Source organism: Coturnix japonica, chromosome 3 (assembly GCF_001577835.2).
Source record: "Coturnix japonica isolate 7356 chromosome 3, Coturnix japonica 2.1, whole genome shotgun sequence".
In the NCBI taxonomy this organism is placed as follows: Eukaryota; Metazoa; Chordata; class Aves; order Galliformes; family Phasianidae; genus Coturnix; species Coturnix japonica.
The window spans coordinates 32,137,356-32,163,336 of NC_029518.1; the positions used below are offsets into that span (position 1 = coordinate 32,137,356).

At 38.4% G+C, this 25,981-nt stretch overlaps 3 protein-coding genes across 7 annotated transcripts in view; 1 reads left to right on the plus strand and 2 right to left on the minus strand.

Annotated features, from left to right (window-relative positions):
- Nucleotides 1–1,869: 1,869 nt before the first annotated feature.
- EXO1 (exonuclease 1) lies at nt 1,870–18,360 on the minus strand. 4 transcript variants are annotated; one of them, XR_001553992.2, is made up of 15 exons: nt 18,087–18,320; nt 17,741–17,908; nt 15,832–15,951; nt 14,827–14,950; nt 14,032–14,169; nt 13,597–13,809; nt 12,898–13,085; nt 12,049–12,145; nt 10,170–10,386; nt 9,301–9,553; nt 7,621–8,071; nt 7,051–7,155; nt 5,375–5,568; nt 3,020–3,564; nt 1,878–2,797 (listed from the first exon to the last, which is right to left on the minus strand). XR_001553992.2 is itself a non-coding variant. In XM_015857767.2 (14 exons), exons 2-14 carry the CDS (start codon nt 17,899–17,901, stop codon nt 3,423–3,425), a joined length of 2,403 nt encoding a protein of 800 aa, XP_015713253.1. In that variant the 5' UTR covers nt 17,902–17,908; nt 18,087–18,320; the 3' UTR covers nt 1,870–3,422. The 4 variants fall into 4 exon arrangements, 3 of the variants coding, with proteins under 3 accessions (XP_015713253.1, XP_015713255.1, XP_015713254.1); XM_015857767.2 differs by having other exon boundaries at nt 1,870–3,564; XM_015857769.2 differs by having other exon boundaries at nt 1,878–3,564; nt 18,241–18,360.
- LOC107311319 lies at nt 16,266–25,980 on the plus strand. Of its 2 annotated transcripts, XM_015857773.2 has the most exons (4): nt 20,749–21,116; nt 21,216–21,293; nt 21,636–21,815; nt 23,254–25,980. In XM_015857773.2, the coding sequence occupies exon 4, from the start codon at nt 23,305–23,307 to the stop codon at nt 24,253–24,255; it is 951 nt and encodes a 316-aa protein (XP_015713259.1). In that variant the 5' UTR covers nt 20,749–21,116; nt 21,216–21,293; nt 21,636–21,815; nt 23,254–23,304; the 3' UTR covers nt 24,256–25,980. The 2 variants fall into 2 exon arrangements, with proteins under 2 accessions (XP_015713260.1, XP_015713259.1); XM_015857774.1 differs by lacking the exons at nt 20,749–21,116; nt 21,216–21,293 and adding an exon at nt 16,266–16,316.
- WDR64 (WD repeat domain 64) overlaps nt 22,888–25,981 on the minus strand; it is a 51,800-nt gene continuing 48,706 nt past the window's right edge. The window contains exons 28-29 of the mRNA XM_015857561.2: nt 25,189–25,273; nt 22,888–24,748 (exon numbers count right to left, since the gene is read on the minus strand). Of these exons, the coding sequence (XP_015713047.1) occupies nt 24,709–24,748; nt 25,189–25,273 (125 nt within the window). The 3' untranslated portion in view covers nt 22,888–24,708. The remainder of the gene's footprint in view (nt 24,749–25,188; nt 25,274–25,981) is intronic.

Here is a 25,981-nt window from a genome sequence, read left to right on the forward strand (position 1 = left end):
ATCATCTTGCTTAGCTTTGATTACCTTTTCATGCCATTAACCAGCCTCTTTGCTCAGTGCAGATTGGGAGAACAGCTTTTTAAATACATGTTGCTTTTTGTTGCCTTTTTTTTTTTTTAACCAAACCACCATGAAAAACCACGAACCACAAACCAAAGCAAACAAAAAGTTGAAAATGGAACTAATCAAGATGGCAATTGCTCATCCCTGTCAAAGGCAATGTTATTCCAGCTGTTCTCAGTCATTGCAATGAACACCAGACTAAAAAAAGTTAGATGTATCTGCTAATTGTTAAAAACCAGTGCTTATGATGCAAATTTGGGTGATAACTGACCTCAAAATCTCATGTCCACTGATTGCTTTAAGTGAAAATTATCAGCTGAGAGCATACCTATAAATTTTATTAAATACACCTATTTCTGTTTGCGTCACATGAATGTTTCTGTGACAGATGATTTGCTTAATTGGATCAAAAATTGTAAGAGTAATGAACAGGACAGCTAAGGCCTGGAATTTCACCAGCATCACTTTTTGTCCTAAAATTCAGTAACATTTTCAGCTGATATTTCCATCCAATACATAGGAATAACTCTTTCAGTATTTCTGTGTACAATAATGCCAGTTAACTAGATTTATTTCTTAGCACATTCTTGATTTCTAGAATCTTCCTAAATCACAGCACAACAAATGTATTTACTCAAGTTCAGTCTTTGATGCATGGTAAGAGTATTTCTACAATGAAGAAAAAAAGTTGCTATCACTTATTATGTAGTAATCATTTCATTAATGGATGTACAATCTCCAACTGAATGAATTGCATACAATCTACGTTAGGTGCTGAGCCTCCCCATGATGATTTTGCTCAGTTGTTTTCTTGGTGTAGAATTAACCCAAAGTCCTGATATTTGAGCACTTGCACGCTGAAGTGAGATCAGGAGAATTAAACATGCCAATCCAAACACAGTATAGCAAAATCTCCCTTATCTATGACCTTCATTTCACTGTCAAACTCAGAGTATGTAATAACACAAGAAGACCACATGAAAGGAACAAGTATACACATTTCTTTATCATTATCAGCACTAAAGCTTAGATTTTTGCAGACAGATTCAGGTCTGTTACCAACATGAAGTGACCTCTACTGTTCAGAAAAGGATTTAGCTCTTTAGCTCCTCTCCTTCCCCTCCTATGTCAGTAACTTTATTAATCTCATGCTTGATCTGGTTACAATGCTTTGTAATATTTTTTACCTACAATTAAGCCCTATAATGAAAAAAGAACTGGTAGTTACACTTCCAGAAGAGTGAAGAAATGACTTCTAGCTTCACTATGACTTTGTTACAAAAAAAATTTAGCAGACATGAGGGTAGGAACACTTATGAAGTATCAATAACTGCCAAAACATAACAAAAAACACCAGAACACTAAAAATGCTACTAAATGCTACAACAGCTTTGTGTGTTTTTTTAAAAACTAAGATTGCAAAACCTAAGTCCTCTTACCTGTACTATCAAAAATACATTTGATTAGGATGCTCATTGTCATAAGTATTCACTGTCACTATAGTATGCACTATAGTGAACATCTGCAGTCTAGATTACCTTTTGGCTGCAGGAGTAGCTAGCCAGCACTTCCAGAAGTGGAGCTTGATTAGACCACCATCAGTATATTTAGCTTTATTGACCTGATTCACTCTCTCCACAGGATACAGAGATGCCATCCATTTCATAAGAACATTTTGAAGTCCTGCTGATGATTATTTATGGAGAATTAAATATGTAAAAAGAATGTCATATTAAAGCAAACTAATAAAAACCCACCAGCACAAACATATCCCCAGGGATTTATCTGCTCTCACTTATCCCTATTTTTTTTTAAATGCTCATATCCTCCAGCTTCTTAACACCTACTTTTTAAACCAAACTTTCCATTAGGACACTTTTTTTCCCCTTCTCCTGTCCTATTGTCACCTGAACAATTTCTGCCATTCTGAAATTGAATTTATTTATTGCTATGTAATATTCCCTTAGTCAGCCTGAACTTGGGAAGTTTTGCAGATATTAGTTTACATATTTATGTTGTTGTGCATCTTTCATAAAAGAAAAAAGCACTCAGCCCAAGAATTCCATGCTTAACTATAACCTTTACATGTTATAGTATCATATGTTTACACGTGAAGTAGAAATCTCTATGCTATTATAGTGCTCCTTTCTGAAGATTCCCCTATACCGTGTCAAAACCCAAGATTTCTGAAGCCCAAACAGAAGTTAAACACAATCTTAAAAAGTCTACTTAAAGAACATAAAACAAAAAGTACTCTTGCATAAAGGATTTCTACCATACCTACCACTGAAATAACACACTATCCAGTTGTTACACATCCTGTGTCTCCTAAGGTATTATTAAATTTTCATATTCCCTAGAGAAGGGTACACAAGAAAAAAAACAAAACAAGGTACATACTTGTGACAGTCATGCCAACACACATACGTGTAATGCCTCCTTTATTTCCTCTGATTCTATGTTTGAAGAAGCTAGAGAAGAACAAGTCATGGTATCTTCAATAGCTAAACCACAAAATTAGGTAAGGATATGCTTGCAGATAACGGAATTAAAACCCCAGTTCTGTCCATACATGTTGCTTTATTGTCAGAGGTCCTATACTCCTATTGGAAGTACCTGCCCTTGTCAGTGGTAGTTTGTCTCTTCTGATGTTCCACTAACGCAGGAACTCCGGGTTCTCAGCAAAAAGCACAGACAGTGGGCATCTGTACAAAGCAGCCTTACTTTTCTCACACTGGTAAGTGATGAAAACAACAAATTAGTTCATGATAGTTGCATCATCAGTTGCAGTAACACTGTAATTTATGCTAGCCAATAGTTCTATGGCTATGAGCATAAACATTCATCCCTGTACTTGTAATATTCCTTCCAGCAGTTCCCACATTATTCCCACCAATAACGTGGCTGCATTATATGTTAAGTACAGAAAGCTAACCATCGAGAGAAAAGATCTTACCATATAGTGAAAGAATCATCATTATCAGAGTATAGTGATGACTGAACAATGATCTTACAAAATTCAGACAGAAACATGTTCTGTTGTCTTCTGCAAAAGTAAAGCCATAGCTGTTGTACAGAGTTCTATCATGTCTATGTGACCTGCAAAAAGTATTCAGGATCAGCTGAAAGTGGTTTGGACAAAACAGCATTAAATTTTCAACAAGAGAATGGAGATCTGAAGGTTTTATTTCAGTCAGTATAAAACTGTACCTTTCAACTTGCTTTTTATAAAAAAGATGAGAAATCAGTAATCAGACTAAAACATACAGTTAACTTCCAAAGTATCTTTTCTATATTAATGAAGTCTGAAAAAAAACTTTGACAGTGATAAAAATGTGTTCTATTGCACAGCATGCAGTTCATTGGAATATAGCTCTCTGAACATGGGAATGTTCAAGGTGATTAAAGACTTCCTCTTCTGTTTCTGGAGTGAGCTGAATGTTATCTTTGATTGGAGACAGTGGGTCTGACTTTTTACAAGAAGGGAGCTTTTCATAGTCTCTGCAGAAAAGACAGACAAAACAAAACCCAAAGTTATAACATTGCATACCTGTAAGAACATATGGGTTAACCAAAAACTAGACTTCTCATCCTACTAACTTCTCATCCACCAAAAGTGATAATGCAAGTTTTATGTCCAATTTCACTACTGCTAATAGTTTCACTGAAACCGATTTCAACCATTCCATGTGAATGGAACAAGAGCTATTATTTTAACATCTGAACTGTAGTATGTACCGCATTCTACACTGGGTTGTATGTGTTTCTTTAACTTCCAGGTCTTCTGGAAGACTGTAATATTGTATATATCTTGTGAATGTTAAGGACAGAATAGATTAGAGTCCTGTGTGATCTGTTTGCCCTCAGACAATATAATGGCCTATAGATGATTTCAGAAGTTCAGTTAAACCTGCAAAAACAGCAAGCAGAGCACTCAGATCTGAGCCACCCTTCTCAGTGAGGAAAACCCTTATCCATTAAACTAAGAAACTGTTATTTTAATTGCATAAATTTAAGCAATATGTTCAAAATATATATTTCTGGTATACCACCAGAAATTACAGACCAGCAAAAATGTGGATAGAAGTGTGGATGTTGGGGCTTAAGTCTTACAGCCACCAGCAGAGTAAAGGAGCACAGTATCAGTGCTATTAGGCTTGCTGTCTTATTACATCTGCATTCTGATAGATGAAAACAATGATTATATAACAGTCCTTGGCAGACATTCCCAATTAGAAGCCAAATAAGAGGCATCTCCTGCACAATAAGGGTCAAACACCAGTTCAAATCAATACACAGCTCTGAAGAATTAATGTTTTCTGTTTCTATCTACATCATTTATCAGATTATTTTTTTTCCCAAAGTTAAAGTATTCATCTTCTCAGTGCAGATAGGGAAGGGACCTCATGTTAATGAGAATGAAAGAAGTTCATTTAAGTTTTAACATGATTCCAAATGGAAACAGAGCAAGATAAAATACCTACACACTTAATATTATTTTTGCTATTGATAGGAAAATAAATCATCCACACAAGGAAAAAATACCTCTTCAGACACTAGAAAATGCAAGTTTCTCACAAGCAGAGACTTTGTTTAGCAATGCTTCATCATCTCATCACCATTGTGAAAGGAAAACAGATCCAACAAACAGCCATTCTGGAGTGTGAAAGGCAATCAAAGTTAAATAAAACCAATATGCTTTCCATCAAGTTTGGCAACCTTTAGGCTGCTTTTGTATCTGAGCTGAGAAATGCCTGTTAGTATTTGATGTAAAGCCTAGCAGCAATAACTTATGCACGAATCACGCTACAGTGAGTGCAGTACTTCAAATACATTATTTTAGCTGAGGGTTCTTTTTGGTTAGTATGAAAAAATATTATTAGAAGTAGAAAGTATATCTGCTTTAAATTATAACTCATGTCTGTACTGAATTACTGCCCGGTGGCGCAGTGGTTAAAGACGCCGCCTTGCAACACTGGGGTCCGGAGTTCGAATCCCCCCTGTGGCGCAAGTGGTAGAAGTGCCGCTCTGCTACACAGAGGCTCGAATCCCGGGGGCCGGACTCGATGATCTCTAAGGTCCCTTCCAACCCGCACAAAACTATGAAACTATGAAACTATGAAACTATGAACAACAAAAAATAAATTTGCCCAGGAAATGAAGAACTGTGTATAGAAATATATATCTGAAAATGTTTTCCTTGTTGTTTCCTCCAATCAATTCAATACTGAATACCTGAAGAATTTTTATTTTTTTTTCCAAAGACTCAAAGATTTACAAAGGTCTTAAGTAAAGGGTTAAAGCATCTCACCTCTTAAACTGGAAGTTTCTCCAGAGTTCACCAATGGTGGTTTGTAGTCCCAACTTATTTTCAGCATCACAGTGATTTCTCTTCTGCACAGGAGACAGTTTCTTACTTAATCCACTTACTTTAGCTGGTATCAGTGGCTTCAGTTTTGTCACAATATGTGACCCCGCAGAACTGGATTTGCGTAAACCAGGAACCTGCAACATTTTCAGAGTATTAATGATTAAAATAAAAACCTATAAGCAGCATAATCTGTTAAGTGTTTAATTCAGAAGTGCTTTACACTGTGTAAAGATAATACACTATGATTTCCCCAACATATTTAGACAGCTTCTCTAATCCAAAAATCTTCATCTCACATGGAGATAATGCAGCTGCAACAACTGACAAACCAGCTTCTGTATATCTTTGCATCAGCTTTTTGGGAAGTAGCCTATTGAAGAAATACAGCAACAGTTTATTACTTGAGCCTTCCTACTAGTTAACAGTAGAATATCATCTCAGAGCTACAGGTTGCTTACTAATTAAAGTGACGTTGCTTCTACCTGAATGAACTGTGTCTATCTTTGAATACTAAAGAGGATCTGGGGGAAAAAAATAGTGTTAACTACTTGTACTTGGAGGGAAAGTACTGAGATGAATAAAAATAAATCCTAAAAACCTTTGCTTTTTAATTTTTATAAAGCCTTTTATCATCTCAGTCATTCTGCAAAATGTATCATTTAGATGATACTGAAGCATATCACAGCTACAAATTAAATTAACTAACCCCAAATTAGGCAAAGAAGCTTTATGTTGAAGAGAAGCAGGCAAAGTGTTATTTTAACGAATAAGCAGTAGTTTTCAATAACAGGTCTTCTACTAAGGAAGCTGGAATTTAAGTCTTCAACATAGAAACGATGAGGAAAACCATTAGATGTCACTATTGTACAGCAGGCATGGTACTCGTGCTTTGCAAAGCAGCTTGATTTTGATTCTCATTGTCTATGGGAAAGAAACAAGCAGGGCCGTACATGAAAGAATAAAAACATCTTCCTTTGACTTTTGGAACCTTTTAACCAATTCTAATGACAACGCCTAAGGAATTAAAGTACCCTCAAAAATTAAGGTTTTAGAAGTGCGGTGAGGACAGGAAATGCAAGTTTATTTTTAGACATGTAAGATTCCTCAACAGGAAAAGTAACCAAAATGTGGGCTGTGAAGGGAAACTGACTATTCTTGAGTAGTCTAATATCAAATAGAGCCTATAACTAAAACAACTAAGGAAAGAAGATTAGTTAAAACTTTTTCAGGTTTTTAAAAAATCTCTAGTCAAAGGGCAAGAAGCTGCTGAACTAGTGGACTCATCCATACATGCAACAAAGTGAGACTGCATCTTGTGACTTTACCTAAAATGATTGCAATTTGTATCCTAAAGCTTATGCTTTTAGCATTCCAGAGGAAAATAAAGAAGTGGGTTTTTGAGTTGCTTGAATTCTTACTAAGAAAGTTTCAATTGCACCATTCATAGAGAGCCTGCATATATTTCATCTCAGCTCTGATAAAGGTGAGTAAGAAAGTAACTTTCTCCTGCTAACAGGTACGTTGTTACATTAAAGGTTTGAGAACAAACTATTAGACTGTGAAGACTCATTTTCAGTGATCAGTAGAAGTAATAGTAAAATTAAAGGAATCCTTACCTTGATCTTTGCTACCGTATTTTTTCTGTCAGTTTGAACAGCAGAAAATACTGGAGACCTCTGAGTACATTGGTTATCAAGCAGTTTTGAATTGGAATCAGATTCCTTCAGAGGAAAAAAAGAAATTTTTTATACTGTGCATGTTGTTTAACATTGAAATATCTATACTACGTAAATTTTCAGCAATTCTAAGAACATACATAAAACCCTTAGTATACGTTCAGAATGAAACACCAGTCTGAGACAAAAGTTCTCTCAGGGAACTTCGTCCTGGACACAAAAAGCAGAGTGCAGCAGATAGCCTACAACTGCATGGCTGCAACTCACTGCAGTAACAGCAATGTAAAGACTAGGGGAAAAAAAACAAAGAATATACTTGCTTTAAGCTAGTAAGTCATTCATGCTACACAGCTGCAACAAACATCAAGAAGTTTTGAGAGTAGAAGTTACGTAATCAGTAGGGTATAAATCATAGGAGGAGAATCTCACGACCTGATTTCTATCTTTAAAAGTAAGCAAAGGTTGAAATGTCTCTTTTTTTTGTTTTGTGTCTGAATTGCTGTTAGATACCTTTAGTATTTTTGAAGACCCCAAATTGCATTCTGATGGCTCAACAGACTTCTGAGACTGGGAAAAACACTGCGGTTCTATTAAGGGAGAGGACTCTTCATCTGACTCACTACACATGGCTCCGCTCTCTGTTTGTACACCATTACTGTCATCAGCCTGGGATGCCATGCAGTTGCTTCTCTGTTGATGAAACTGCTGTGACAATACGGTATGAGATGGACCAGGATTTCCTGAATGATTTCCAAGGATGCTGAGCCACTGAAAGCAACTTTTTGGTCTTTCTCCAGGAAGAGATGAGATAGTCTTTGATTTTTCAGTTTCTAAAATAGGAGATTCATCTTCAGTTACATGCTCTACCTCCTGTTGCTTGCAATCCTCCTCAACATCTTGAATTATATCACTGTCATCCTTTGCTTTAAAACCAAGTGTATCTGCATCATTGCAGAAAAACCTAAAAAAAAAACCCAAAAACCAACAACTAAGTTCAGTAGAGATGAAAGCAACAGAAAAAGTAACTGCAAGTGCGCATGTCATCACCAACACCTTATCCATCAATTTGACTCTTGAAATGCACTTGAAGACATTGTTTTGACCATGGGCAAATCACCATGGTTTTGATTCTTGAGTCCTTCATGAAGGCATTTAAAAGATAACAGTAAAATTAGTTTATGCTTTTTTTTTTTCATTGAAACATCTGTAAACATGTCATTCATTGACTAAGAATAATAATAGGCCCTTCTTCTGAAAGAAAGCAGAAATTATAATATTTATCTTAAATATTGTATAAATCTAAATGATGATGAAACTCTCATTGAGAAGTCTAGAACCTACCCATCTGTTTTTGTGCTACAGAAGGAGCACTTAAGAGTGAGTACTAATCAAATTTCATCCTCTCTACTTTATAGAAACTGAGCTTTTATTTGGAGAAAAGCCTGCCACATCTGACAATTCTTTGCTTTTGATGAAACTGAACTTCTGACTTAGGGAAGGTATGAGTTAAAGAATATCAATATTAAGATTGTTTAATAAAATTGTACCTCTCTCACACAAATCTTCAGATTATTCAAGGTTAAAAAAAAAAAAAGTAATGAGACAGATCTGGGACACTCATTTGTAAAAACCAGTACAAATAGCTGTGGTCAAATGCAATAAACTAAAAAGCTGAGATACCCAAAGTCGCTCTTCTCAAACTGTTGCTGGAAAAATAAGAAACCTTACCCAATTCTGTTCAGATAATAAGTAGTGTATCATGCAGCATAACCAGGTACAGCTTTATTGAAACAAATAAACAAAAATTCAAAGATAAGCCAGTACACAAGTATTGCTTATTTATTTGGCCAAGGCGGCTATATATTTTTTTTCCTTGTTTATATCTTCTTTTTTAAATGAGTTGTCATATGAGAATTTAGTATGGCTAACATTTAGATAATTGATGTGTAGATACTAACCTGTATTGGGTTGTGTCACAGCCTTTATTTCTGCAGTTAAAAGAAACAGACTTTATTTATCTACCTATATGCCTCATATTGCACATTCATTACAAGAAGTTGCCCATCTCAACTAAAACTACAAGTGCATTGGTACAGTTGCTTAAGTAAGTTCTCAGTATTCACATTAATTCAGTAACCATGATACCAAATAGCATCTTGTTATTCATTGAAACATGTGACCCAAGCATACCTGCTTCTTGTTCCTGGAACAATCACAGCATCTGTCTGTTTGTTTTTCCTTTGCAGAAAGGAAGCAAATTTATTTCTAACTCTGGGCAGAGAGTTAGAGCTTTCTTTAATGACAGAATTCTCTGAAGAATCAATGCTTTGTATTGCAGAAATGCTCTTCTGTGATTGACCATCTTCACCACTCTCCTTGAATTTTTTTGCTTTTGAAAATGAATATTGATTCAACAGGTCTCCATCTGAGAGTTCTTCTAAATCTAAGGACAATTCAAGAATCACTGAAGAAGCTTGTTCTAGAACTAACCAGTTTCCAGAGAAATAAACATGATTTATCCTTTCTACCTTAAGAAGTGTTCTTGACATTATTGCTCAGAAGTTGCTTTTCTGTTACTTTGTATTACATAAGCTAAAAGTAACTTTGGAAAGGTAGAGGAAGTGAGGACCTAACCAGTTGAGATTAAGAGAGCATATTACAGTTTCAACGCCTTGAAATCAAACTTTACTAAAAGCTACAAGGCACATGTCTAGTAAACTAATCAAAATTTTTGATAAGCTAAAGAGTAGGAAGACTGACAAGAGTATCAAAGGTAGAAATGAAATCCTAGTGGTGCAAACAGAAAGGAGGATGCAAAAGAAGAAATACAGAGAAAAAGATATCAGGCCAAATTTCTATACGACCAAATCTCAGCCCCCTGATAAAGACTATTTTATAGACTATTTTCATTTCTTCATGTGCTGCAACCATGAAATATCTAGTACAGTTTTCTCCATTTTTAAGAACTGCATCTCAAAACTGAAAGCGACAGCATTTTATAATACAGTAAAATCCTTACTTTTATAAAATCTTCTACTGCTACTTAACCAAAAACATACCACTCCTTTGCCTTTTTGTGAAGAGCTCTTTGCCTGGAAGTTTTAGCCCTTTGATACTGATTATCTTCTCAATGCCTTTTGTTGTTGATTTCTCTGGTACATGAGTTGTATGAGGAGCATCATCCATACTAGGGCCAAGCTTGTAGTCTTTGCTCCAAATGCTATTTACATGATTAGCACATTTGTCATTCCAGCCACGGCTTCTTTGCTGTGTGGGCTACAAAAGAAAAATTAAAAATGAAAAATAGTCTTATAAATTTGCCTTCTAAATAAGATTTCTTCATTTAGCATAAGAGTATTTTGACACACACCCACTGCTGACATGGCTACTCCACTGAAACGTTTCCATTTTATTCCCATATTTCTTATGCCTTCTTACAAATTCTTTGTCTTCTGTGCTGCCATGACCTCTTTATTCCAATACACCATAAATTGCTCACTGCTCTTCTCAAAATTAGAAGCTTAAATATTCAATAGAATAATTTTGGAAAATATTTTTCTCAGAGTTGAATTTACTTGGAGGAAATATAGTCTCCAAACCACATAAAAAATAAATCTTAGTTACTTCAGTAAATATAACATACTGAAAAAGGCTGGAAGGAAAACAGAAGTTCACTCTAACAAGTGAAGCTTTACTTGTACAGAGAATGAGAACTAAGGATCTATATGCTACAGGTCACCTAATTCAGGGTCATCTTCAAATCTCCCAATACCAATGTTTAGCTAACACAACTTTGTTTGAGCCTCTGCTGTGAACTGGATGAATGCAAATCATGTCAGGAGCGGAAAGAAAATCCCTCAAGTCTCACGTATCACTTAAGGAGCTCCATTAACAGCCTTCTATTCACCAGGAAATAATTTGTTCCTATGTCTATCTATACTTATGTTTACTAACATTAAAGAAATAAGGAAAAATTAAACTGAAAGCACATCAAACTCCCAGTAAAAACAGAAGATTTAACTCTGCAAATGTACAGTCTTGGCTGCACAACTACTTAAGTTATTTTAGAATTTTAGATCAGAAGCAAGTAGCACATGAGGGAACAAGCCAGTAAAGATTCTTCCAGATGTAACCAAATCATTTCTTTCTTAGCACCACTGTAGTTGGTGTTTAATGTGTTCAAGGGCCATCCAGGTCACAGTATTTTCCTGCTTGTTTTTTCAGAAAACACAGATAATTTGAAGGGAAGTGACAAGACTAGGATAAGGTGACCACAGATCATTTTGTCACTGTCAAAATAAGTACAGCAACTCAGAAGACTGGCAACTAGAAAGGACTAGTCAGATGAGCAGTTGGAAGGCATGCATTTTCAGAACCACGGTCAGTCAGAAAACAACGGCTATTAAAACCATGTCTCCGTATTTACATTTTCCAGAACATTTTAGATGAGATACTCTAGAATGCTTTACTGGTTATGACTGTTGAAAACCTAAATTTCAGTTCTCAAGTGCCATAAACACAGTTTACTCCACATAAAATTATATTCCTGGATTAGTATTTATAGAACTGCCTGAATGCATCAGCATCTGGCATTACCTGGTGGTCTCTTTAACAACTAGATGAGCTGTAAAGCCACAAAAGTAATTACTGGTTTAATTGCTTTCAGTAATTACTATAGTGCTGTTTCTGAAGATGCTGCAGAAGTTTGTAGACCAGATGTCACTTGTACTTCAAAGAAATATTAATATCAAATTCATAGAATTTAAAAAAGAGTTTTATACCAGGCTGCTCTTTGTATCATACTTCTTCATACAATGCTGAGAACATACAGTTCCTATACTAGCAGAATAGTTTTCACTGACATCCAGTTGTCTTCTCCTATCAGTGTTCAAACCTGTGTTATTATCTCAGTATGTAATTACATAACAATGGTGTTACCTGCGCAGTATCAGGGTTGTAGTTATCAATTTGTTCCATCGTATCAATATCAATGTTCCCAAGGGCAACCTGAAAACCAGTGCTATCTCCAAAGTGTCTGTACCCATCATAATAAAGGAAAATATATTTGAATAGTGCAATAAATGAACTGTAGCATTCTAGTTAGAACAGTTATTTCTGAATTTGTGATATAGCATTAACCATATATGTTGATTCTAATAGTTACGGCTCAGTATGATGTGACAAGTCATAATGTATCTGCAGTGCTTGGCAAACTAAGCAAGCCTAAAGGCAAACATTAAATCATCGAATAGAAGTCATTGGAAGAATCACCATCTTCCTTCTTCCCAGCATCTGAAATGCCAGACTAGCTAACCTGAAGTATATACAAAGCTAGCAACTACTTAAACAGTCCCCTCCCTTTACTCTCTTCATCTTCCATGCTGAAATTTATGACAAGTATTAATACTCTTTTTGCAGGGAGAAATACCTGGTAAAACAGGGAATATTTAATTCTATGAGCATATAATCTAAAGTGACAGAGACTACAACACAGAACACAGGCACAAACTAACAACAGTCATGGAAGAACTCAAACAGTTGAAGAATAACCTGTACTTCAAGGAGTTATTTCCTATTAAAAAAACAAACAAACAAAAAAACAGCTACATAAAATGATAGGTCACTTATTATATAAAGGAAAGGAAAGCCTTTTTATTCCTTTATAATTTACAGTGCTGAAGAAAAAGCAGGATTCAGCCAATAGTAGTGATGTCTTGCATTGTTTTTCACTGCCCCTCAACTATTCACATTGAATTTTCCCTTCCAGTTTCAATACCAAAAGGATACCGTCCTGCATAAATTAGTGTTTCTGGATCAATATCAGCAGCATAATCATTCAGAGGAACTAATTTTCTCTTGATGGGATCGAAAACCAACTGATAAAGGAATGTATTATTGGCTCGCGTGAAACCCTGTATGTATTCTTCCGATACAGTTATATTCATCTTCAAGTAGTGTCCTATTTTCTTAATAACCTGATCAAAAAGGAAAAAAGCAAACAAATAACAATAACATAATTCCATGTTTGCCTTCACAAGTATTATTCCAAGTCCTTCAATCTTTAATCAAAATTTCTATTTCAGCAAATATTAGAAATACTATGTGAAGAGAAATAACAGTTTTTTCCAAAACAACTTAAGTAATTAAAAGGTAATTACATTCCAGTTATCAGGTATTTTTGTTTATCGTTAAACGTGGAATGCATTCTGTTATAAATATCAGCTTAAACAGGAGAGATGAAGCAGAGAAAACAATGCACAAGGCTAGTTTTCCTATTCTAGCTGTTTATAGTCATAACTATCACAAGCCAACACTTCATAAAGTCTTCTTGTCCAACAAGTAAATATCTACAGCACAAGTCAAAACACTTTAGACCATTCTTCTCTAAACAGAGAAAGCTAAGAACCACTCACATTTTCAATTCAATGCTCTATGTACAGAGACATAAGCTCGCAAATAGCCAACATAAAGCTAAATCAAGATTACCTTTATAATATCTGGATTGTTAGCTAATTTGAGTAACTTGCATGCTTTAGCTAACCCGATTCCATGAATTGATGAGAGGTAGTCACAACCAGACAGAATGCACATATAACGGAACTTCTCTTCAGTGAATACATTCCCAAGCTGCTTGCAGTTTCCTAGCCGAGCCTGATCAATCTCCAACCCATTTCCAAATTTGTCAATTTTCAAAAACACCTGAAAATGAAAAAATAATTGTCACCAATACTGGCTCATTGTTCCATTCATACACATGCTGGCTTATTGCACTTGGCGGAAATAAGAACAGCGCTTGCCTCTATTATCTCTTCAGTTTCCCCATTTTATTGTAACAAAGCAAGTCACACACATTGAGCAACTTTCAACTCTGTTTCTAAGAGATCACTGAGGATTAAGGGCTATTAGTGTTTTCTTCCATACCTTTTTACATCCAAAAGCTAAGAGATCAGAATCTTCTGTTATTATGGCCTGAACCACACCAGCCTTATTAAGATAAGCCAACTGAGCATCAGCTTCATAGGGAGCAACAATACAATCAACTCCTCGGGCTCGTGCAGCCTGTAAACAAGCAGGAAACATACAAGCATTTAGTAACCATTTTCTTTATTTACCAATACACCCCACCTGCTTCTCTTTTCCCACTCTCCCCTGTCTTAAAGCCCTGTCTTTCACATTTAAAACTCTAGCTTCAAAGAATTTAAGGAAGGCTTATAAAACAGCCTCTCCTGTGCTGGCATATAACATTGTACACACTGTTCACAGCTGCATGCTTCACAATCATGCACAGAACATTCTGTACAAAGAAAACAGCAGTTTTTCTAAGAAATGTCCAATGATTGCAGTGGAGTAATGCAAGGGAACCTGGGAAGGGTTTAAAGATGCCAGATTTGATTCCAGGAACTTGCTGAGGTAGGTATCTAAATAATTTTGAACACTCAAGATGCTACTTAAGTCAGTTCACAGATTTTGAAAGAGCTGTATTTAGACTGACAAATTACTGTTGTTTGTACAACTGGACAAATCTGAAGCAAAGTTAACTGCATCTAAAATAATCCAGTGTATGCTGAAGACTAAGAGGAGGTATAGGGAATATTTTTCTTTCCTATTTAGATGAGGTAGCGCTGTAGTCGAACAAAAGCAGAGTATGGCACGCTATTTACTGCATTGATTTTTTTTTGTTTGATATGGTTCATTTCAGCAGCACTGACAACTTACTTTAATAACTTCATGAGCCATAGCATGTGTAACATTCACACTGCGAGCAAAACAGTCCCTTGCTTCTGAAAACTTCCCTTCCCGAAACAACTGCTTTCCTTTCAAAAGATTGGCTTGACGCTTCCTGAAAGAAAAACATCCATTGACCTCTGAATATATATATATATATATTTACTTAGAAGAACAGGTATTAGAAAGGACCAGGAAACAGTGACAGGAAAAGCAGGAAAGCTGTGTTGCAGTTGAATGCACACCAAATCCATTCTACTGTGTCAATCTACAAGCCACCACATCAAAAAAGACACCTAGACTGGCATGGTGAAATACACAGTGAGAAAACAGCAACAACTCAAGCTGAAATCAGCAGTGAAAAAGAAGAGTTGCACTCACAGTCAGGATGAGGTAAAATAAGCATCATGGATTTGGGGAGCATCTGATGTCAGATGCTCACTGGTTTACAGAAAGGAAGGCATTATTTGCTTCCTTTCAAATATTGAAAATGGTTTGCACCACACTTGAGGAAATATATGCTCTATAACTGATAAGCAGCAACACTTTAATGAAAAATTCTTAGAGCTTCAGCAAGACGCGGTTATATAGGACTCAAATCCAAAGCTGAAATAGTTTTATCTGTTTATTTGAAGAGAACGAAAAGGACGGTGGTATTAATTTTAAATAAAGTTATATTATGTAAGAATATTTTTGTCCACAGAGATCAATCAGCTTTGGGTGAACTGAAAGGATTTAAACCCATTACAGGAAACAGTGTGCAGTAGTTTACTTCCTTCCTGTCTAAAAAGGCTTTCATTTATGAAGCATTTCTATTTTTGGAATTAAATCTCTAAGAAGATGTTTGTAAAGTTTTAAGTGTAAATTTAGGGAAGTTAAACTAAATTGCAGGAAAGAATCACCAAAGATCACTGCCTAACGAGTCTGAAGTGTTTCCAACTCTGAAAATGGACAGTGGTGTTAAACATACTGCTGGGCTGACAAATCAATACTTACTCTCTTCGGGCCTTCTCCACTTCCTTTTTGGAAGGTAGGGTGCATCCATCAAATACCAAAATTGGTTTAATTCCAAACGAGAGAAGCATTTCAACAAGTTTCATGCAGAAAGTTACATAACTGTGTCAACAAGAAGAGGGGGGAAAAAAAACAACAACTAATTTCAGTGATCAGGAATCTTAACAAGCTTTACATCTTTCCTATATCACAGGAAGATTAAGAACACATGAATGCCCATCCTTAATAAATAAATACTTGTATGGGTAATCACAGATTGAACCTCTGATTAATCAGCTGAGGCAAGTGTTGGGTCAGCTGCGGGAGCACAGGTGAGAGTAATCTAGCTGTGCTCCTGTAAGGGGTGGACTTCGACTCCACCCCCTCTGAGACCTCATTTAAGGGCTGGCCACCACTGAGGAAGCATCTCTTGGAGATCGCTCCCTGATGGAGACTGCCTCAGCTTTCCAGCCAAGGAATCAACATTGGTGAGTTTTCTTTACTAATAACCTTTGACTATTTACCACCATCTTGGTCAACATCTTTATATTAGCCACCCTTACAATACTTTACCTCCCAGCTTAGGTCTGAGCTGACCACGCTCTATTTTCTTTGAACAAAATGTATTAAGAATTCAAGCAGCATTCAGCTGACTCTGCTACAATAGATTGCAAGTGCTCTACATTATCTTTCCCTGGAGCCTTTTAAAAGTTTCCTTGAGTGCACTTTGGAAGAGCAATAGGGTATAAAGCTTCTAACCACGGAACTATCCAATTCTCAGTTGGTGAGTATCTATAGGCATGTATGTATATATATATACACATATATAATATATAAATTTTATAGACATATAAAAGTATTCTCCTACCCTAAACCTACAGGCAGGCTACTGAGAACATTCAGAGATGGGACAGTCGCCCAAACTGCACTAAAAATAGAGTATGGACCAGGAGGGAATCCTGCCCTGCCTGCAGAGATCAACCCTTACTAAAAATATCTGCAGGTGATTCCAGACTTTGCATCTTTGCATGCTTCCTCAGACCTCTCATCTCCTCACCTGTTAGTTGTATGGATGCATACAGCAAGATCATTTCATCAGCAGTACACAACTAACACCTAACAGCAACTATAAAATTGTTAAGACATGTTTTAAGGCACGGAGGGAATCCCTATGCTACTGTTAAAGTGCCTAAGATAAACAATCATATGACCATGATGATTGATTCTTCCCCCCATCCGCCATTAGATGTATATAGTTCAGTTCAGCCACTCTAAAGCTGCCACTGATGGGTCATGTTTCCCTGCCTGCCAGTTTCTTTTTAATTCACTTAAAAATATATAATTTCCCAGAATTCTAAGGGATTTCCACTATTTCCAAAGACAAGCAGCAGAGCTGAATGAAACTCTGCAGTTGTTCTTATCAACAGAAGCAGGAATTAAAGTTTTGAATTGACTTTTGCCTCTAGCCAAACACTTAATCAAAACCCCATGAATGAAGCTTAGCCCAGACTAATTAGTACTTTGATTTCTAAAAAGAAAGAGGAAAAATTAGAAGGAAACCTGAAAGATCAATTCAGCTTTCTAGAGAGAGAACAAAGGACAAGAGCTCACGCCAATCTGACCTATGCTCCAAAGCTGTACCTACAGCACGGCCACAGTTTTCACTGATGCTCTCCTTAGAAATGAGGCTACATAAAGGAAGAATTCATCTTGCAGACAAGAGCTACTGTAACTAAAAACGTAACGAGCTAAGCAATATAAATAAATAAAAAGATCCGTGCAAAATACTATTCAAAGTGTCTATCAGAGCTAAACTGGAACTGCTTTAACTTTGCTTTTAACTCAAAGACTGCCACGTAGGTGAGACCTCGGCCTGCATAAGGGCCGGGACCGAGGGGTTGCCGTGACTTACTGGTCCGTGGGCTCTCCCCTGGCCAACTTCTCGGCGCAGCCATAGGCTCCTTTGTGCAGCCAGCAATACGCGTCCACAGCCACCGCCTGCCCGCGGTACTTCTTCACGTGGGCGGGCTCCGCGGCCTCCTTGATGAACTGCAGCAACCCCTGGATCCCCATAGCGCGGCTACGGGAAACAAAACGCGCGGCGTGAGCGCAGCCCCTGAGTAACGAGAAGGCGGCGGGCGGCTCCGGCCCGGCCTAGAAGAATCACCCACAAGTCGATGGACAGCTTCCCATGGTCCGCCTAAGGGCGACAAGGCCGGGGCGGCCGCCTCAGCCACTCTCGCCGCCCCCTCCCCTACCTCGGCCTGCGCCGCCGCTGCCCGGGAGGGGACAAAGCAGAGAGAGGAACAACGGCTCCCAACGGCCGCAGGCCCCACGCGCCGCTGCCTCGCTAAGGGGAGAGAAGAGAAGCGGACGCGGCCCGGTTCCTCCGCCCGGTTCCGCCGCGCTCACCCGGAACGTGCGGCCGCCGGCTCCGAGCTTTTAAGCAGCGCGCGCTCTGCGCTGTGGCCCCGCCCCGGGGCGGACTACGAATCCCACAGTGATCCGCGTGGGGTAATGGCGGCGGTGCGGCTCTGGGCGCTATTTGGGTTGGCAGGACTGAGCTCCTCTGCCGCCTTCGTGTTTCCCTGCCTGGCCCTCAGCACGGCTATGGGAAGGGCTTTTGTTGCCTTGTGTTGAAGTGCCGTGCATTGCTACGCGTCCCGGTGGGAGTGGTCCGTAATGGCCGCGTTGATGGTGGACTGTGGCACGGCGGCATCCAGCGCTTTTTCTGTGCGACGTGGTGTAGGAAACCTGCCTTGGCAGGGGGGTTGGACTCGATGATCTCTAGAGGTCCCTTTCAACTCCTACAGTTCTGTGATTCTTTTCGGTTCGCTGCTTGTATCCCTGCTGTTGCTTTCTAATGCGTAAAGAAGTGAAAGATCTGAGAGATGAAAAGAGAATTTAAACGCGGTGTCTGCTGGGTTTGTAGCGCTGCTGTTCCCTGCAGAGTGGCTGTGCAGACCAGGCTGCCCAGAGCCACATCCAGCCTGGCCTTGAATGCCTCCAGGGATGGGGCATCCACAGCCTCCTTGGGCAACCTGTTCCACTGCTTCACCACCCTAAGAGTGAAAAACTTCCTCCTAATATCCACCTAAACCTCTCCTGTCTCAGTTTAAAACCTTTTCCCCCTTGTCCTATCACTATCCACCCTCATAAACAGCTGTTTCCCTCCTGTTTAAATGCTCCCTTCAAATATTGTAAGGCCACAATGAGGTCTACCCTTCTCTAAGCTAAAAAAGCCCAGTTCCCTCAACCTTTCCTCATAGGAGATGTGCTCCAGCCCTCTGATCATCTCAGTGGCCCTCCTCTGGACCTGTTCCAAGAGCTCTGCATCCTTCCTGTACTGGGGGACAAAATGCTGGGGTGAATGTCAGAACTGGTGCTCCAAGTCAGAATTTCAAGTCTATATTTATGTATCACTATAAATGACTACATTAAAAAAAACAAAAACAAAACCAAAAAAACACAAAAACCAAAAAAACCAAAGCCCTGAGCATCCGCATCTCATACCCAGAACTGACTGTGATAGTCAAACCACACATATGGAAAAAGGCACAAAGCTAACATTTCTATTTTGGAGATGTAGTTAATGGTTTTGGACCTCTCGTGCATGGGAGTGACTTCCTATGTAACCATCTGCTAATTCAGCTGCTTTATTTCATTCTGCCTATTTGACACATTAAACACATCAGCTGTAGTTTGATAGCTGGCACGCGGTCTGCACATCCTGCAAACTGGGGCAGCAAGGGGCTCTATAGCACTCTACAGGGATGGAGGAAGAATCAAATATTGTACTTTTCGTGATAATTCAGAGTTTGGATATCGGGCCATTTTGTGATTACAGACAGGAAATGAATTATTTCTATATCTCATATAGAAATACCTATATCTCATATAGGTGCACAAAAGTGCACCTGTAGGAATATGTGGGCGATATGCACTAGTATTCAGTTTGTTAAAAGTATCTTCAATCAGATTGTATCAATAATGCTAGTAAAGTCCTTAAAAACCTGTATTATCTAAGTTAACATTGTAACAGATGCCTGCTTTCACCAGTCAACTGTTAAATTTCTAATGCCATTTGCAGACCTCTGCACAGGTACAGAGGGGAACAGAAGAGCAGCCATATCAATTTCCTGTATCAGAGTAACATTTACTTCACTGTCAGAGGTTTGGCATCTGGGCTGGTCACGATTTGTTCACTGCTGGGTGCACACGGCTTATGGAATCATTTTCCATTGAAAAGATGAGTGAATACGATTCTGACATTCCATTCTTGACCAAATCTTACTCTATTTGCTGGAAGTCTGCTGAGGTAAGGCCCATGCCCATCAACTTCATGAGAATGCAGCTATGGAATAAACACAGTTCTGCTAAGTAATACCTTGTGAAGCTCATTGATCTTAAAAGGAAAAAAAACAACAAAACAACAGCCCAGCTTAGAAGTATTTGAAATAGATGTCTGTCAGAGCAAAGAACATCTGACCTCTCTGTGTCCTTGATTCTTCCAGCAAAAGCAAAAGAACATGAACCTACTTGTTACACGTTGCCAGTGATTAGCAGAAGCAACCTGCTCATGAGTAATCCTATGGAAATGAGCACTGACCTATAATTGATGTGATCCTTACTGCCAGTGGGAACCCAGTGTCTGCCATCCAAATGTGTTGCCAATGTTTTGATTTGGTCATCTGCCTCACTGGTGTGAGTTCTGCAACTTCATTTTGAATACGTGAGCAGTGATTCTTGGCTGTGAGGAGCTCTCCTCCCAGATAACCAGATGCAGGGTTGTTTTTTTGTTTGTTTGGTGGAACCATTGGCACAAACAGATTCCAAGTGAAATAATAGCATTGTGGCTAGTTACACTTTACCTAATGGTTTCTTTTTTTAGGAGGAAATAAAGGTATAAGTGATGGCAAAAGGATGTTGTGGAATAATCACATACTTTCATCTTCGCTAATTACATCAGCTATTCCGTGTTCTGGTGTGGCTGTAGTGCTTTTGACAATTGGTTTTGATCTCTAGAAATGGATGTCAGCACAGAGAACAAAAGTTCACTAAGCACGTAGTATACCAGCACATATGTTATCTTCCCTTCTGTGATCTCTGCATCGTGAAATTATACATCGAGGTGCAGGTGAAGAAGTCTCTGTGCCAGCAGTTGCAGGACTCAGCCTGCCCACTAGAGACTTGCTAGTTCAGGGTCCAGAGTGAAACCCAGCACAGTGGTCAGTTCAGTTTCACTTTTGAATGCACCGAATTGGGAACAGCTCACTCTCCCTTTCTTTGTAGGTAGATCTTCAAACTACTCCTACAGAAATTGCTGCCAGCTAAAATACCGAGTATTTTTTAAACCTCACAATAATATCTGCTTATCTACAATACAGAAAACGTAGAGCCTGTTACAGGGTTCAATTATTTCTTATTTGCATGGACCTCCTCCTTATGGAGAAGACAACAAACAGGTAAAGTTTCCAGTGCATTCCTCCCTACTTGCAGGTGTTTCTCTGTTGGAGGAGAACAGATGTTCAAATCCCTTGGAAAGATGTGTGTTTTGCTATAAAGCCCCATATACCCTTCTAGTCTGTATTACTGTAACATTTTTCTTCTGCAGTACCTATGTGTTACCCAGAAAACCATAAACCAGTCCCAGGTCACTGGTTTCCTCTGCTCTGTCTGAGCCTGCCAAGAACCTGAGCTATGCCTGCACGATTTTCTCCCAGTTAGGGAATCATACAGAGCTAAGTATCTAGATGTTTTTAAAACAGCATATAGTACTGTTAACAGTATGATTCAATCATTAACAGGAAATTGCAGAGATGCAAACAAACTGGTTTGGCAGATGATGGGAAAGGAACAGCTGTGTCATCATATTTAAGCTGAACATCTGAGGCAAAAGAAACCTGATTCCTAAGGCAGCTGAGCAGCACCTAGGAGGTGTTGTTGTAGACTTCCTTAATTTGGTGTTGAGCCTCACTGTGCTTCAGGTAAGTTATGCCTAGACTTATGTAGATGGCTTGTGCTGCTTTTTACAGGTGGGCTGTTTTTCTCTGATAAAAAGGAATTCTGAATAATACTTATTTTCTCCACATTTCTGGTAGTGCAGACAGTGAACTAGCAGATAAAGCCTATGTCTTGGGGAAACCTAGGGAAGAATGAATAATGTGCTGATGTGGATAAAAGCTTATTTTAAGCTGGAAACTCTAGTGTAATGACTGAAGATCCTTTAAAACAAGCAAGCTTTATGGCAGCATGTCAAGTGTAGGTTGTAAAATATCTTTGCTGGTTACTGCTCCTTCAGATTTGTTGACAAATGTCTGGCACAGTAGTGGAAGGAAGCTCCATATAGGTAAGTATAGATGCTGTAACACATGCTCTAAGGCCAAGTCCGGTAGGCAGGTTCTTGCAGTTTTTCAGCTTTTTCACTCTTCTGTGGCTATATCTCACATCCTCTGTATTTCTGCAGGTGATGTGATGATAAAGGCAGGACAGACAACAGCAAAGCCTGTTAATGTACTTGTTTACAAACTCCTCAACTGGCCTATGTTATGTGAAGCTTTTAACTGACGGAATTGAAAGTACCCTTTTCTTCTGCTTTCCCCAACTTATTTATTCATTTTACTTGATTATGTGTAAGACTGTTTTTTCTATGAGTGTGATGCCTTCAGACCTGAAAGCTCTGTTAGTATCTTGCTGAACTACAGCTTTCCAAAAAATGTCATATTTACTGACACCTTAAAAGTATCTTAGTTCTCTCGAGGAGAAAGGAAATGTGAAAACTAAAGAGAGTTGTTCCACAATGGACTTGTATACATTTGTGATGATGTCACAGTAATTCAGCCTGGAGAAGAGCCAGAGGTAGACCATCGCAGCACTCAATTTTTATCAGCCTGTCTATTCTAGACAAACATAGAGATGGTCTGCGCTGACATAACCTCTAGTTTTGAAAGCACGTGGATAATGGAAAGATACTTTGCTCAAGTCAATGAGATGCAGATGTTACTTCAAATTTTCTTAGAATTTTCTTGATGTTTCATGGTTGAACAAAAAAAGGAACACTTGGTTAGGAAAATGTTTATTTAAAATATTTATGCTCAGAACTAGTGATTCTTTGGTGTCACATAATATGATCAAATAATCTTTGTTCTTTCTTTGGGCCTCCTTTATTCCCCATAATCTGCCATTTCCCTGGCCCTGTTATTCTGGGAGAATCCCCTCTTTCAGAAAAACTGTATCAATTACATCTAGCCACACAAAGTCCCCCGTTCCTTTTTTGTGTTTCTTGAACGTACTTTCATTCTTTGTACTACTTGGAGTTAAATTAGAACAAGTTAATTGGTAACTGATTTTTCTAGCAGCAGCTGTTCTACACACATCTATTTCCATTTGTAAGTAATCTAAAGTCTGTCTTTTACTTTTATGCAGGTACTGCCATACTCTTTTTTTTGCTGAGTCTTCCAGCAGGAACTGAAAACTATGTATCTGTTCCTCCTTTCCATTCTATATTTGCCTCTGAAACCCACTAGCAGCCAAGAAGTTATATTTGGCCATAACCATTTCACTGAGTATCAAGTGGGCAACATGAACCTGATCCTCTCTGTCCCACATGGTGGGTCAATGGAACCTGAAGACATCCCTGACCGAGAGGCTGGCTGTTGGGATGCAGAGACATCTTCTTGTATTTTCTCTCATGAGTGTCCTCCTGGAAGCATTCAAAATTATGACAAGTGTAAAGTATCTACCAAACAAGACAGATACACAATAGAAGTGGCTCAGGCTCTTGCTGAGGAAATCAACAAAATTACTGATGGTTTCTTTCCACATATTGTTTTAAACCACTTACAGAGGTTCAAGATGGATGCCAACAGGGAAAAGGAAGAGGCCACCTTTGGAGTTCCCCAAGCAGAACAGGCCTGGGAGGATTACATGGGGTTTTTGACCACTGCAAAATCACAGATGACAGGGGGCCTGATTCTGGATATCCATGGACAAGCACATCCCGAACAGTGGATAGAATTAGGTTATACACTTTCAAAAACTTCTCTTAACTCGGGTGACATTTCTGCTTCAAATTCCTCCATTAGACATCTGTCCAATCAGCTAGTTGGTGTGTCTTTTGAGACTTTGCTTGCAGGGAACAGAAGTTTGGGTAAATATATTGAAGAACAAAATAACAGTTACATTTGTGTGCCTTCTCTATCCAATCCAAGCCCCAAAAATGGGAACTATTATAGTGGTGGATATATAACGCAGACTTTCGGCTCCCGACATTCTGGTGTTGTTGATGCTATTCAGATTGAACTGCCACAGTGGGTGAGGGCACCTAAAGAACTTCCCAAATTCTGTAAAGCACTAGCAAAGGCTGTAATGAAATTCTGGCAAACTAACTACTGCAGCCAGCTCAAGCACGGGTTTCTGCCGTGCTGAAAAATGTTGTCTTAATTAAGATACCTTTCCATAATATAGTAATGATCTGGAACAACTGATATACCTAAAACACTTAAACCTGAAATACAAGTGTGGATGCTAGAGAAAAATAGCCTCATAAGCTTTTCTGTTTTTAATTTCTTTCCTGTAGCATCCTTTGTTCTCTAGGATACAATAAGCGTCTGTTCTAGTTAATTCTGTGTAGTCCAGTGCATTAGTAGATTGCCTATTCAATAAAATTGGGTCTCTCTGCTTTTCTTCTGATACGAAAAACAAAAGAATGAATTCATTCAGTACTTCAAGGCAGATGTTTAGCCACTAGCTGGGAAGCACGGCCACAGCACACATAGCAGTTACTTAAGATGATGAACGCCTTAATCACCTCACTTTTTTCATCCTTTTTCCAGACTTTTATTGCTGAGCAGGACATAATATGGTGTGGGATATCTCTGGTCAGTTCATGTCAGCCATACCAGATGTGGTCTCTCCTATCCTGTAAATTGGGAGTGGGGAAAAGAAACAGCTTGATGACACAGGCAACTCTTAGCAATAGCCACAACACTGTTGTGTTATTGTGCTTTTTAAATCACAACTCAAAACACAGCAGCATGTGGAATGCTATGAAGAAAACTAGCTTAATCCTAGCCAGAATTAGAGCATTTTTACTCTCCAGAGACATTTGCATGCCAGCAATAGAAGTATTTTTTGCAGATTTATGGCCCTGAATCTTTAAAAGCAGTCAATCACAGTAAGGTGCTTTTCATTCTTAACTATCAAGACGTGGAGCAAGTTGGGCTTTTCTGTAAGTGTCTTGTTATAATCATGTTACAATTTTTTCACTGCTTGAAGAACTGGGATGGATGTAGAGATTTTATTTCCATATGCTCAAGGAACCTGCTAAACTACTTGCCTTAAGATGAACGTAATATTCACTTGTCTTGATTCTGCTCTCCATTGAGCTTTGTCTCCTCTTTCGGTTCAGTTAGAGTGGATGCTTCAGGTTTGTTCCGCTGATGATCTGTAGAAATAAACTGCAGTTTTTCAAGAGATAATAAATATACCTACAATCAGACCACTTTCTGGTGTTTTGTAAGAGCACAGACAAAAAATTGTTGTGCATTCAGCTCACAAAAAAAATTGATGATGCTTTATGTAAATCTGTTGTAATGCCATTGGCTTCAATGTATTTGCTCCTAACTTGTCAGGAAAGAAAATAAAACATAGAGTTCCAAGGCACATTGATGGTCAGAAAAACAGTATATGTACCATCTATTTGAACAATATGTATCAGCTCCTGCATTTGTTAGGTTAGTATGAATGAGATACTCCATCTGTAATGCTGCTTTTAAAACCATAAGTCATATATATTTGGATGCTCTATTTATTCTACCTAACGAACTGCCTAAATGTTTGCAGTCTTGTCCAAGCTGGTTCACTAGGCTTTCTCTACAGAGAGAAATCAGTACGACTTCAAGGGGTGATTCTTTCCACCTCTAATGGTGGTGATGATGCTGCGGAATTTCTGGTCTCACTCCAAATAAGGAACAACGAAGGAAGCCTTGTTAGCTCATAATATATCTAACCAACAGTACCTACAAAATCGTATTAACTTACAGTTAACTTACAGACTGTGTAGAATCAATAGTCTGGCTAAAAGAAAATACTCTGAAACAATAACTTGATGACATGAGGCTGAATGGGAGAAATAAATGGTTGGACTACTCAC

What these genes read in the sequence shown, in the direction of transcription:
- EXO1 (XM_015857767.2), bottom strand. Translation starts at nt 17,901, where the DNA reads ATGGGGATCCAGGGGTTGCTGCAGTTCATCAAGGAGGCCGCGGAGCCC. An exon ending in TAGCTTTTGGATGTAAAAAG is followed by an intron (nt 13,810 to 14,031) that starts GTATGGAAGAAA and finishes TTTCATTTTCAG; the next exon opens with GTGTTTTTGAAAATTGACAA. An exon ending in GTTCCAGGAACAAGAAGCAG is followed by an intron (nt 8,072 to 9,300) that starts GTATGCTTGGGT and finishes TTTTTTTTTTAG; the next exon opens with GTTTTTCTGCAATGATGCAG.
- LOC107311319 (XM_015857774.1), top strand. Translation starts at nt 23,305, where the DNA reads ATGTATCTGTTCCTCCTTTCCATTCTATATTTGCCTCTGAAACCCACT.